The sequence below is a fragment of the Herpailurus yagouaroundi genome, unplaced genomic scaffold (genome assembly GCF_014898765.1).
Source record: "Herpailurus yagouaroundi ecotype Mexico unplaced genomic scaffold, PumYag 28, whole genome shotgun sequence".
NCBI lineage: Eukaryota > Metazoa > Chordata > Mammalia > Carnivora > Felidae > Herpailurus > Herpailurus yagouaroundi.
In genome coordinates this window covers 2,994,026-3,007,250 of record NW_024412376.1, presented here as the reverse complement: position 1 = coordinate 3,007,250, position 13,225 = coordinate 2,994,026, and the positions used below count along the sequence as shown (strand labels likewise).

Here is a 13,225-nt window from a genome sequence, read left to right as displayed (position 1 = left end):
CAAAGAAAAAATATATATACATACATATGCTTTTGTCCTACATTAAAGGTAGATGGGGTGCCTGGGTGTCTCAGCAGGTTAAGGAACGGACTGTTGATTTTGGGTCAAGTCATGATCTCACCCTTGGTGGGATTGAACCCCATGTCGGGCTCTGCACTGACAGCGTGGAGCCTGCTTGGGATTCTTTCTCTGCCCCTCCCTGAGTGCTCTCTCTCTCTCTCTCAAAATAAATAAATAACCATTTTAAAAAATGTAGAAGGCATAGCAGTACAGTAAATGTCAAAACCTGGAGAGTGAAGCAGCTAGGATAGAAGCATAGCCTAAAGCAGCGTTCTCCAACCTCGCCTGCGTTAGTTTTGCTTGGAGAGCCTGTTGAAACACCCCCAGAATTTCTGACTCAGTAGGTCTAGGTCAGGCCTGAGAATCTGCATTTCTCACGGGTTTCCCGGCAATGTTGCTGCTTGTGGTCTGGTACCACCCTTTAAGAACCACTAGCCTCAAGGTTTTTAGACCTGGACGTAGTGGCCACAGTGAAGCCCTGGCAAGAATGAAGGAACCAGAGGGCCACAAGAGCGGTGGGCAGAGAAGATGACCCAAGAGACGGAAGTGGCCTGATTTTAACAAAGCCCATTTCTGTTGATGGCCTCCCTGCTGGCCAGGGCGCGCTCTCGGGGCATTGTATCCCAGGGACCCGAAGGCTACCTCCGACGCACTCCCGCAGTCACGAGGCGCCCCCTCCAGACCTTCCCTGGGCGGTGTCAGACGCGAACGCACAGGAAGGCGGCCGAGCGAGGTGGGCGGGACTCACCTCCTTTCCTGAGGCCGCAGGGCGCGCTAGACGCGGAGAGCCGAGTCCCCGCCCCCGGCCGTGATTGGTCAGCGCCGCCCGAGCGTGGTGACGTCGTGCGGGGGCGGTAAGTTTGGGAGAAGAGCGCGGGAGTTGAGAAGGGTCGGCTACATCCGGGAAAGGCCTTGAGATTGTCGTTCCGCCGCCAGTTTCTCCTTGGGAATCTGGGGCAGCTCCCCAAGAGTTTCCAGTACCGCCTGCTACCTCGGAGTGCCTCTCTGCCTCCCCGGTGCCCAGGTGAGCATCCAAGTGGGCGAGTGGGACATCTGGGTGTGTGTGTGTGTGTGTGTGTGTGTGTGTGTGTGTGTGTGTGTTGGAGGAGGGGATAACTGTGCTCCTGTGGCACCGAGAGACGAGAGGAATATGCTCACTTTCCCGGATGCTCCGAGGGCATCCTCTCGTCCCCGCCACCCACCTTCTTAGACTTTGGGATCACTGGTCTGATGTTGCTGGGCCTTGTGGCTCTAGGAAATTAAGCATTCATTAGTTCTTCCAACAGGATTAAGTGTCTGCTGTGAGTTAAGCACGGCGCCAAGCGCAGGAGTACACAGGTAATGATGTCCCAGTACTTAGAAGTGCCGGGGACAAAGCAGATGCGTGATTTATATTTGAACTGAAGTGAACACAGCCCGCAAGGAAAGGACTTCTACCAGGAAGACAAACAGTTACTGCCTGGTGTGATAGATGCTTGATTCGAGATGTACCTGGAAACACTTTTTAAGGGGTGACCTCTTTGGGGAACTGATACCTGACTTAAGGTTCAAAAGAAGAGGCAAAGAGTTGGAAAAATTCAAAGCCTATGAATTGACTAGCCACTGCCAAGGAGCCTCTATAACACCAGTTGTAGATATACAGTTGCATATTATTGCAAATATATGGAAAACACATTGCAGGGTATTGGTTCTTTTATTCCCATTAGGTTCCTGGTTTCAGAGAAGATGACAGAGGAACTGGACCCCACAGCGCAGGACTCTGATGGGGGTAGTGAAGAGGTGGTCCTGACTCCTGCAGAGCTCATTGAAAGCCTGGAGCAGGTACGCATTAATAAAGGTGGTTATTTCACAGAGTTGCTGTGAGGGTTAAATGAAATGACATATGTAAAACACTTAGTATATTGTTTGACACAAGATAAGCACTCAATGTTAGCTGTGAGTAGTAATAATTCTTAGAATAATCCAATAATGTAGGTGTTACTGTCCAATGTAAATCAAGTCTCTTTGACTCCAAAATGTGTGCTCTTCATCTACTACACTCGTTGCCTTATTCTCTTCTCCCTTTAACAGCCCCTTTCCAGAACTGCCTCATGTTTGTTACTTTAGTATTCATTCTGTCCTACCATGCATGTTATGAGTGACAAAAGAAGGATAATTTTAAAACTGTATCCTTATATGATAATCTGTGATGATAATTAAGGAGTAATTCTTAATTTGTTTTTATATCACAGAACTTTTTGAAAATCTGGTGAAAACTGGCTCTTTTGTCCAGAATAATATATGCATACACACACATGCAGGAATTTTACATATAATTTCAGGAGATTCACAGACACCCTGAAATCTGCCCACCTAGTTTAAGAGCCCCTGTTTGTTAGGAAAGGATTCATTAAACAAAAGTCCAAAAGCACAAAGCATAAAGGAAAAAACAGATACATTCAACTGCATTAAAATTAAAAACTTTTTTTTTTTTTTTACATCTTGATGACAGTAAAAAGACATGCTGCAAAACTGGGAGAGAATTGTTCACAATATTAGTATCCACAGTATCTAAACAAACTTTACAAACTACTCAATAGAAAAAATGAAGTCCGAACAGGCATCTCCCAGAAGTGGAAACCCGGATGGCCAGTAATACCTTGAAAAAGATGTTCAATCTTTTTAGTGATCAGGAACATGAAGATTTAAATCCCAAGGAGATACCATTGCATACCCGTCAGATAGGCAGAAATGAAAAAGGTGAATAATATAAAGCAAGGACGTAGGGCCATTTGCACACCTGTATATACTGTGGTGAATTGGTGCACTTTGGAAAATAATTTGTTCTTGTATTGTCAGGTTGAAAGCATACATATCTTGTGTCCTAATCATTCTACTCCCAGGGACAACCCTAGAGAAAACTTCCAGGAGACATGCACAAAATGTTAATAGTATTGCTTGCAAAAGTTAAAAACCAAAAATAGCCCAAATATCCATCAACAATAGAATGAATAAAAATCATGAGATATGTGTGTACACACACACACACACACACACACACAGCAGGAAAAAAACCAGCAATAAAGTGAGTGAAAGGTAGCTCCTGCGACAACATGGGTCACTCTCAAGAGAATAATGTAGAACAATAAAAAGTAAGTTTTAGAAGAAACGATTTATGTTAAGCTCCACCATTTGCAAAACTATTGTTCAAGGCCGAGCTTGTGGCACACACTAGTGCACTGCGGTGCCTCATCATGTTGACCATCTACCCTCTGGGACAGCCAGAGGCAACCCAGGCTGGTTGCCTCTTTTGGGTACGAGGGGCTCCTTGGAAGGAAGCCTGAGGATAGTGGGGTCTGACAACACAGCCCCGGTTGGTGGAAGGTGAGCATGCCTCACGTCTCGGGCCTGAAGGTCCGTTGCAGTGCCCCGAGTATGCCATGGCATGGGTCCACCACCTGGACAGGTGCCGGAGCCGGACACAGACTCGGAGGCTGCACAGCATGGCCTGAGGAGCAGCCTGATGGGCCGTTGATAAACACAGCTCCAGAAGCATGTATAGGATACTCATGAATACCTGTTAAAAAAATGATTTAAAAGTTATTGCCCACAGTGCAGATTTTCTCATTTTAATGATTGTATTAGTTTGCTAAAGCTGTATAATGAAGCGCCACAGATTGGGTGGATTAAATAACAGACCTGTATTTTCTCATCTCTGGAGGCCAGAAGTCTGAAATCAAGGTGATGGCACTGTAGGTTTCTTCTGCGGCTTCTCTCCTGGGCCTGTAGATGGCCATCTTCTCCCTGTGTTTTCACATGATCTGCCATGTGTGTCTGTGTTCAGAGTTCCTCCTCTTATAAGGACATAGGTCACTGGATTAGGGCTCACCTAATGACCTCATTTTAACTTGATTACCTGTGTAAAGACCTTATTTCCAAATACAGGCACATTCAGAGGTGCTAGGAGTTAGGACTTGAACATATGGATTGGGGACACAATTTAGTCCATAATGATGAACAGCTTGTCATTAAAATTTTTGATCAGGAACCAGATACAGCTATTTCAAACATAGAACCTGATTGTTTAAAAAAAGCCCATGGATTTAAATGTAAGTTTCTCACTAAATATATTAAAAACTTTTTTTTGAAGGTTTTACACTTCTATAGATTTTCTCCTAATGTTTTATACATTTTTATCAAAATAATTTCATAATGTCAATGAGAAATCTCCCTCATATCTACCCCATTTCACCCCAGTGTATACCCAGAAAGTGCTTTCATTTTCTTTGAAATCATTGGGAATTGTTATGTAGAGATACAAACAAATGTAGTGACACTGTGGAGAAAATTAAATACTAAGTTCAGGCTAGCGAATACCTTTGAAGAGGGAGGGAGACACAGAGACTTTTAAAGTAATGATAATACGTGTTAATGAAGTTCTGTGCACACAGGTATTTATATTTCCATTCATGTTGTATGTACTAAATATTACTGTACCTATTCAGTATTTAATAAAATCAGTTAAAAAGAAAAACTCCTGCTTTATTAGTCCTGTATGACAATTTGGGCTTTCCTCACGTATAATGCTACTTGAAAATACAGACTGTCGGGGAGCCTGGGTGACTCAGTCGGTTAAGCGTCTGACTTCAGCTCAGGTCATGATCTCACAGTCCGTGAGTTCGAGCCCCGCGTCGGGCTCTGTGCTGACAGCTCGGAGCCTGGAGCCTGTTTCAGATTCTGTGTCTCCCTCGCTCTGACCCTCCCCCGTTCATGCTCTGTCTCTCTCTGTCTCAAAAATAAATAAACGTTAAAAAAAATTTTTTTAAAAAAAGAAAATACAGACTGTCTGGTTGCAGGTGCTTGAGCATGTGAGAAACATTTTTATGATAGTACCAGTACCTAGTATTTAATAATGTGTCTTCATGGTGATAATTGGAGATGCAGAGACTCAAGGACATCAAAAGGAATAAAGTGAGCCTGATTGGCATGTAATTCTGAGCTATGCTGAAACTAAATTTCCTGTAATTGAAAGAGAAGATTAGTTTTCCTCAGTCACTTGTGGATATTTCAGTTCTCTAAGCCTTGGTAATTTCTGAAATGTACCAAGCATCTGGGCCTGAGTCATACCTAAATTAAGGATTTAACCTCTTGTTCCAAAACTATTTAATAGATGAATATCCTTTTATATTGTGATCCTCTATACTTTTAGGCAGTTAGTAAATAATCTGTGTTTTCTCATTAATAAGGATAACTGTATCCATTTCCTCTCAGATGGTATAGTGATGAATGAAAAAGTATTTGTAAATTGGCTCTAAGCTTCAAGAATGAGATGTGTGGATTTATGTGTTACTTCATCTCTTACAATAGAATGGTGCTGGTGCCCCCTGGTGGGAAGTAGCAGGTGAAGAAGTAGAAATGTGTTGTTATTTGGTGAAAGGTACAGTTTGAACACCAGGTGGTGTTACTCTCAGTAGTAGGTATCATACTGACAACATTTTTGGAATGAAGTGATTTTTCTTTTTTTGTAATGTCGGTTAACTATAAGATTGTAAACACAGCCTACCTACTAAAAAAATAGAAAAGCTATCATAAACGTAGCTTGTTTTGAAAGCATTTCCAGTATTTCCAACTCACAGGCAAACAGTTTTCTTTGTCGGAAATAGCTGTGGTTTTCATGGGATATGTACAGACTCACAGGGTTATTTTGCTCCATTGTGAATGATACTGATATATATGGGGGGGGCATTGTTTTTTAGGCCTGGATGAATGAAAAGTTTGCCCCTGAGCTGCTGGAAAGCAAGTCTGAAATTGTAGAATGTGTCATGGAACAGCTAGACCACATGGTAAGAATTGCTTATGTCAGGGTTACAAAGGAAGAGAACTTTAAAAGGGTTTATCAGCATAGTGAGAGGTTGTAGCCTGTTTTGTTTGTAGTCTTTTTTGTTTGGCCCAGCCTTGTTTTGTTTTGTTTTGTTTTTAATATTGAGTTGGTTACCTACATTTATAAAGCATGAGTGTTCCTTTGAATATCTAGACATCAGCTCTCCCTGAAAAGTCTAAAACCCTGTCAATACCAGACCCACATTTCTATATGAGAACAGCTGACCAGAGCTGGGTAAGGGCAACCCCCCCCCTTTTCATATGCTATCTGCTCCCCACAGTCCCTAACTGCCCACCTTTCTCAGATACCTTGCCTGCCTGACCCCCACAGACACTTGAGTTTGTGGCCTTGGCTTTCATGAGCTGAGCTTAAGTCCTTATCAGCCTCAGAGTACCTTTAAAACATTGGTATTTTATCATTTCTCAACTGGTGATTTAACACTGTTCTTGGACATTTTTTCTGCTATACTCTCTCCTTTACAATTAGACCAGAATTCTTCTAGGCCCTTCTGACTGACCATATTCAGATTTGATTCAGATGGTTGTTTTCTAAAAGTAAATGAGAATTGTTTGAACTTTTTATAATGAGGCTGTAGTCACATCTATATTATTTGTGTATGCAAATGAGAACTCTCAGGAGTTTTTTTGGTTCTCCTTTGACCTAAATGTAGTCTTTGAGTCCTCAACACTGCCAGGGATGATAGTCCCTGTGGAATTGTGCAGAGTAAACAAAGAAGGTCCTTAGTCTGAATATCATGTTTTTTATACACTTCATTTTCTCTTTTAACAGGAAGAAAATCTCAGGAGAGCCAAGAAAGGGGACCTGAAGGTCAGTATCCATCGAATGGAGATGGAGAGGATCCGCTATGTCCTTAGCAGCTACTTGCGATGTCGGCTCATGAAGGTTTGACATGGGGATGCCTGTGGGTGTTAAGGCAGTGCAGTTTGTAATATAGATTGAGTGTCTTGGGGGAGAAGTTGGGCTGGGGCCTGGGAGAATACAGGGCCTGAAGGTGCTGCAAAGACCAATATCAGGGTAGCTAAAGAGTAAAGAGGACAAAAGATTATTCTGGAGAAGCATGAATGGAACATGTGTTGCACACTTCTGAGGACACATTTATAGTCTGTTTATCAGCTGTGTAGATGGTGCCCCGTTGAATTACAACATGGCAGTCCTGCAGAGTCGTTTGCATCAGTTGGCCAGGGAATAATGACCAAAGGAAAACCAGTTTCAGAAATTATTTTGTACCCATCTTGTCGCCAGTGTCAAATTGACCCTGATAACTTGACGTTCAGCTATAGTTCTGAGGTCGTCTAACGTCTAACTTTGCAATGAAATTGCAAAACTTAAACTCCTTTTAACAGATAAGCGCTCATTTATCTCGGCTCCAGGTCCTTCCCATTGTCATTTCCCTACTTGCATTTCCTTCCACATTTTTTCCAAGCTTGCCTCATTGTGGACTTCATCCTTGCTAGTTATATTCTTATAATTAAGAGTCACTATTCTGTTTGTGCATTCTGTATTCATCTTTCCAGCTTTTTTATGTTCTATCTCATAGAAAACAACCTTTACAGTTACCTAGAAATGTTAAGTGATATCCCTTGTCTCCCTCATAAATATCATTTACAGCTGTATTTTCATATTTTCTTTCATGAAAGCCTCTCATCCTTTTAATTTATTTTTATTTATTTTTTTAATGTTTATTTATTATTTTTGAGACAGAGAGAGACAGAGCATGAACAGGGGAGGGGCAGAGAGAGAGGGAGACACAGAATCCGAAGCAGGCTCCAGGCTCTGAGCTATCAGCACAGAGCCCGATGTGGGGCTCGAACTCACGGACCGCGAGATCATGACCTGAGCCAAAGTCGTATGCTTAACCAACTGAGCCACACAGGCACCCCTCCTCTCATCCTTTTTAAATGGTCTTCCTTTTTAGAGCACTTATCTTTGCTCGGAATTCTTTGAAACCTGCCTTCTTGAAATCTTGAAAGTCTAGAAAGGGTCATGACCATCAAGACTTGCTTTTTTTTTTTTTTTTAAATGTTTATTTGATTTTTTGAGAGAGTGAGCAGGGGAGGGGCAGAAAGAGAGGGGGACAGAGGATCTGAAGTGGGCTCTGTGCTGACGGCGTGAGAGCCCAACATGGGGCTCAAACTCACGAACCACAGGATCATGACCTGAGCTGAAGTCCAGATGCTTAACCGACTGAGCCACCCAGGTGCCCCAAGACTTGCCATTTTTTGAAGTCAATTCTAGATTAACCTCAACCCACTTCAGAAAACTAGTATATTTGACTCTTGAATCCTGACACATTTTCACGATTTTTATTTATCCTCAGATAGAGAAGTTTTTCCCTCATATCCTCGAAAAGGAGAAAACAGCCCACGAAGGGGAGCTATCTAGCCTTTCTCCAGAGGAGCTGGTCTTTGCCAAACAGTGAGTAAGCAGGACACAGGGGGGCTGCTTTCTTTCCCTGGCTTGTGAGCATGAGTTTTGGTGGTTGTCTCCATGGATCCGATGGCTGGGCCACTGGTGTGCGTCCACCAACCCGGCAGCTCCTGCCAGTCATGTCACAGCAATTTGGATTCCTGTCTTTCAGGTACATGGCTAACACAGAGACATACCTCAAGAATGTTGCCTTAAAGCATATGCCTCCTAACTTACAGATGGTGGACCTCTTGAGGTCAGGTGAGCAGAACGCTCTCTTTTCAGACATAGCTTCAGGTGCCTTGGAATAAGATCTTCATGTTTACTCTCAAGCCTGGAAAAGTAAGTATTGTAGATAAGCAGAAAAGGGAAGAGAGGAAGTGTTGTGCGTTAAAAACAAATCATTAAAGGCAGGTGTAAGGGTAGCCATTTCAGCATGACTTTTGTGGTCTTCAGCTTAGGCTGAAATTCTTATGACTGCCATTAAAAATGTAGACTTGCTAATGTTCAGTCATTCATTCCTTCAGTCGGTATCTGCTGGGCATCCACAGCATGCTACACTCTTCTGAGACTGAGGAGGCAAAGGTCTCTACATTCAAGGGGCTCGCACTTTTCCACAGATTCCAACCCATGCAGGGACTGCCTAGCTACCAAGGAGGAGTTAAATAGGCTAAACAGACCTTCAGTGATTGCCACTCACTTCCCAGCCACCCAGAGGAAGGGCTCCCAGTATTTTTTGTTGTGTGGGGTGTCTCATGGAAAGGGGAGCAGGGCTGAGAGCGAGAGGAGAAAGGGAAGGCAGCCGGGAGAAGGGAAACCCAGCCAAAGCTACCTTTGTGCTCATCTCGCACAGTCCCCCAAACATCCTGCTGAGCCAAGGGAAGGGAGTTACGGTAGTCACGCTCAACCCTGGATCAGCCAGTTGGGGACCCCTGACGTGTAGGTTAAAGTCCATGGCCCTCAGCTGTTGGCAGCTTGACATATCCCAGCAGAACCTCATCCAGCAAAATTGCCAGGCCAAATGAAACCGTTCTCTGGGATCCACCTTGTTCACAACCTGCATGTAATGTGCTGAGGCCACAAGTTCAAGTACAACTGAGCCCTGGGAATTCATCTCCCACACATCCTGTGCTGGGGGCCACTCTGTGACCCCTGTGGCAGGAGGATGGTTGCCCAGGCGTCTCAGTCAGCTCAGGCTGCTATAATGAAGTACGAAGACTGGAGGGCTTAAAAAACATTTATTTTCTCTAGGCCAGAAGCCTGCGATTGGGGAGCTAGCAGGCTTGGTTTCCTCTGGGGCCTCCCCCATGGCTGCCGCTCTGTGCACACAAACCCCTCATGTCTCCTCCTCTTCTTATAAGGACACCAGTCAGCCTGGACTAGGCCTACCCTAATGGTCTCATTTCAGCTTAATTACCTCTTTAAAGGCTGTTTCCAAATACATTCCCATTCTGAAGGACTGGGCTTAGGGCTTCAACAAATGAGTGTTGAGGGGACACAGTGCAGCCTATGACACCAGGAGCAAGGCAGACCCATAGCAGATTTGTGGAACTCTGAAGTGGTCAGTTGGTGGACCTGCCTGAGGAAAACAAAAGCTCCAGTCCGTGTCCAGTTCGGCCACTTTTGTCTGCACCTTGGAAGAATAGGAATGAAGCAAGAACCGTATCCCTAATCATTGCCCAGCACTATCGCATCTAGTTGATTCAAACAGCCATGAGCATGCTTCTGAATTCCTGAAACTGACTTGAACTGAATTCTACTCACTGCTGGCGGACACATTCTAAAACACTCACATGCCACTTGCCCCAGATCCCTTCCAAGGACTAGAGCCAGGCCCCCTGGAATTGGAAGCTTGCAGGGGGATCCGCCTGCCCCAGTGAAATCAGTCGTGCTTAGTTAGCCCAGGTGCCCTGAGTCCCCCTCAGACCTCTGGAGTACCGTAGACCCCACTGGCAGAGTGGGGGAAGGCATTTTGAAATCTAAGCTGGGTTCCCTAGAATGAGTAGCTGCTCAGTGGGGGCAACTGACCCTGTGAAGTTGGAGTCTCTTTGGCAGGCCGCAAACTGTGGAGTGGCCCGGGGAACCCCCTTACACCTTTGAGCCAATTATCCTGAACCCCCACCTGTGGGTGAGGGAATCAAGGGCAACATGAATGCTGAGCTAGCCTCTTAGAACTGAGAGTTGTTATCCAGTAGGTTCTCAGAACCTGCAGCTGATGGGAGTCCTCTGGGCACACATGGAGCTCTGGGAAGTGAAGAGCTGTCGAGCGACCCAGCACAGGGCACCTCCTTACATGAAATGTTGGCTGATGGTGGAAGAGGCAACAGCCTCTTACCCTGTAATCAGCCAGTGAAGGACCACTTACGGTGAAAGCCTGTATTCTGTAGTCTGACATTCAAGACTATCCCATCACCCAGTCTTTTTCATTCTCCCTCCTCCCACTCCCTTGTATAAAAATATTGCTCACTAGATTTATACACTCTGTCCTCCCAGAACGTCATGTATATTTCTACCTTGGCCCTTGGTATTACCTCCCAGGCTCACTTTCCCTCATTAAGTCTGCATTGACTCCTTTTTCCCCACTTCCCTGAGTGAATGTGCCACCACTGTGAGGCTTTATCAGATGCTGCTGGTAGCCCTTTCCAAAGAGACCACGTGTTACGCTTGCTTGTGTCTTCCATGGTGTGTGGCGGGATTCCCAGCACATTTTACATATTGTCATCTATTGCACGAGCTGTTGCTGTGTGAAACCATGGATGGGAAGTGTGCTGTTTCCATAAAGAGCCAGATGTCTCCTCAAAGTTACCCCTCCCCCAAAATGCTTTCACATCAGGGGTCCCTTAGTGCTCGGGACAGTTAATCCCAGCAACTTTCCCATATTGATCTTGTGAGCTGCTGAACATTTTCTGACTGCATTATCATTTCTCTGGCAGTTCCCAAACCAGATCTAGATTCATACGTGTTTCTGAGAGTAAAAGAACGACAGGAAAACATACTGGTAGAACCAGAAACAGACGAGCAGAGGTGAGTCCTTGACCATGGGAAATCTTACTCCATTGGGGCACCAGCTCAGCTCTGTGGATACATTTTTTTCCTTCTTTTTCAGGGACTATGTGATTGACTTGGAGGAAGGCTCACAGCACTTGATCCGTTATAAAACCATTGCACCTCTGGTGGCATCTGGAGCTGTTCAGTTGATTTAAAATCAAAAATAAATAAACAAGAATGATGGGCTGGAACCTTAAAGGAAATATTTAGAAACTTCTTCCCACTTTGTCTCTCAGGACAGCAGATCTCCGCAGTGCTGTGGATCCCTTGGGCATTGAGAAGGAGCTCAAGGACCTACCTGGCCACACAACCTGACTGCTGTTTTAGCCACAGTCAGTAGATGGAGCCATCGCTCTGCTGATTCCACGTGCTGGGCAGGGACCTGGAGATTCTCCCTTTATGCGCCTATTCCAACAGAAGATAAAATATCTTCTAGGGTATCTCACTAGATTGTGTGAAGTAACCTTCTGAAACCTCTCATATTGGACTTATAATAGTTTCTGTCCTGGCTAACTGAGAATCACAACTAAACCAATAAACCATTATTAAGTTTCTGCTTTGTGGCAGAAGGAGCCTCGGGGCAGTTCTCATTTTGTAGCCTAATGAAGGATGTTCTCCCTGCTGCTTAGCTGCAGCCCTTCCCTGAATCTCAGGCAGCTTGGCCAAGCCACCCTCCAGGCCATCTGGCCATTCTTGGCCAGGAATGTTAACAGCAACATTAACTATCCTATCTTGTGACCTCAACAGCGTTTCTGTTTTTAGCTCTACTTTCTCAAGGGAAGTGGATGAAATTAAACTAATATGAGGGGTATCACAGGGATACCTGAAGGGAGGATGTAGAGACAGTGAATGAATCGTCTTTTCCTTGAAACATGAGAAGAAGGAACCTGCATTCCAGTCCTTTCTTGCTGACGAGAAGGCAGCAGATTTTCATTTATATGATGTTGGCTTTTAGAGTAATCGATGTAATATGGTTATCATTTCCAAGAGAAATCACAAAGTGGAAGCAAGGAAGGTTTTATTCATTAATAAAAACATTCTCTATTTCATGCAGTGCTTTGTTTTTTCCACAGTGACTTTACCCTCTTCAGCCATTTATAAAACAAATATGTATTGAGCATACAGTGTGCCAGCACAGTTCAAGGCTCTGAGGCTCCAACCCAGAATAAGACAGTCACTGTCACTGTTCACATGGGATAAGTGCTTTGCAGAGGATTGGAACAGGGTGATTCCCTAGAGAGTAACTAGATTGGGGTTAAGAGGTTCTCACCGAATTCAGTGAATCTCACTGAATTAGGCTGAGACCTGAACACCAAGAAGGAGCCAGACACGCAGATCAAAAGGAAGGCCATTCCCAGCAGAGAAAATAGATTGTACAAAAGCCCTGAGGCAGAAATGAGCTCTGGCTGCAGTCAGTGTGCCCAGAACACAATGGGCAAAATGGAAAATGGTACACAGGAAGGTCTGAGGAGCAGGCTGGGCCCAGATCATGTAGGGCTTTGTTAGCAAGGATCCCTGTTGGCCCTCACAGCAGTCCTGAGAAGGAGACCGGGCTGGTAGTAAGTCATAGGTGGAAAGTGGATGTTCAGTGGTAAGTCTGAGACCCATGTGCCCCTCCTGATCACATGTACGCAGGCTCACTCCCCATGGCCTCCCTTGCGCTGAGCAGCCTACAGAGGGATGTGGGCTATGACACTATTAGCCAGAACAGTGCCTCCGGAGCCTTAATATGAAGGCCAATTGCCCAAAGATCGTTTTAAATTTTTTTTTTCAACGTTTTTTATTTATTTTTGGGACAGAGAGAAACAGCATGAACGGGGGAGGGGCAGA

At 44.6% G+C, this 13,225-nt stretch overlaps 1 protein-coding gene across 1 annotated transcript; it reads left to right on the top strand.

Annotated features, from left to right (window-relative positions):
- The first annotated feature begins 929 nt into the window (after positions 1-929).
- Positions 930-12,448, top strand: GINS4 (GINS complex subunit 4). Its single transcript, XM_040451635.1, has 8 exons — positions 930-1,084; positions 1,767-1,881; positions 5,796-5,882; positions 6,710-6,823; positions 8,259-8,356; positions 8,520-8,608; positions 11,281-11,371; positions 11,454-12,448. Exons 2-8 carry the CDS (start codon positions 1,786-1,788, stop codon positions 11,548-11,550), a joined length of 672 nt encoding a protein of 223 aa, XP_040307569.1. The 5' UTR covers positions 930-1,084; positions 1,767-1,785; the 3' UTR covers positions 11,551-12,448.
- The last annotated feature ends 777 nt before the right edge of the window (positions 12,449-13,225 follow it).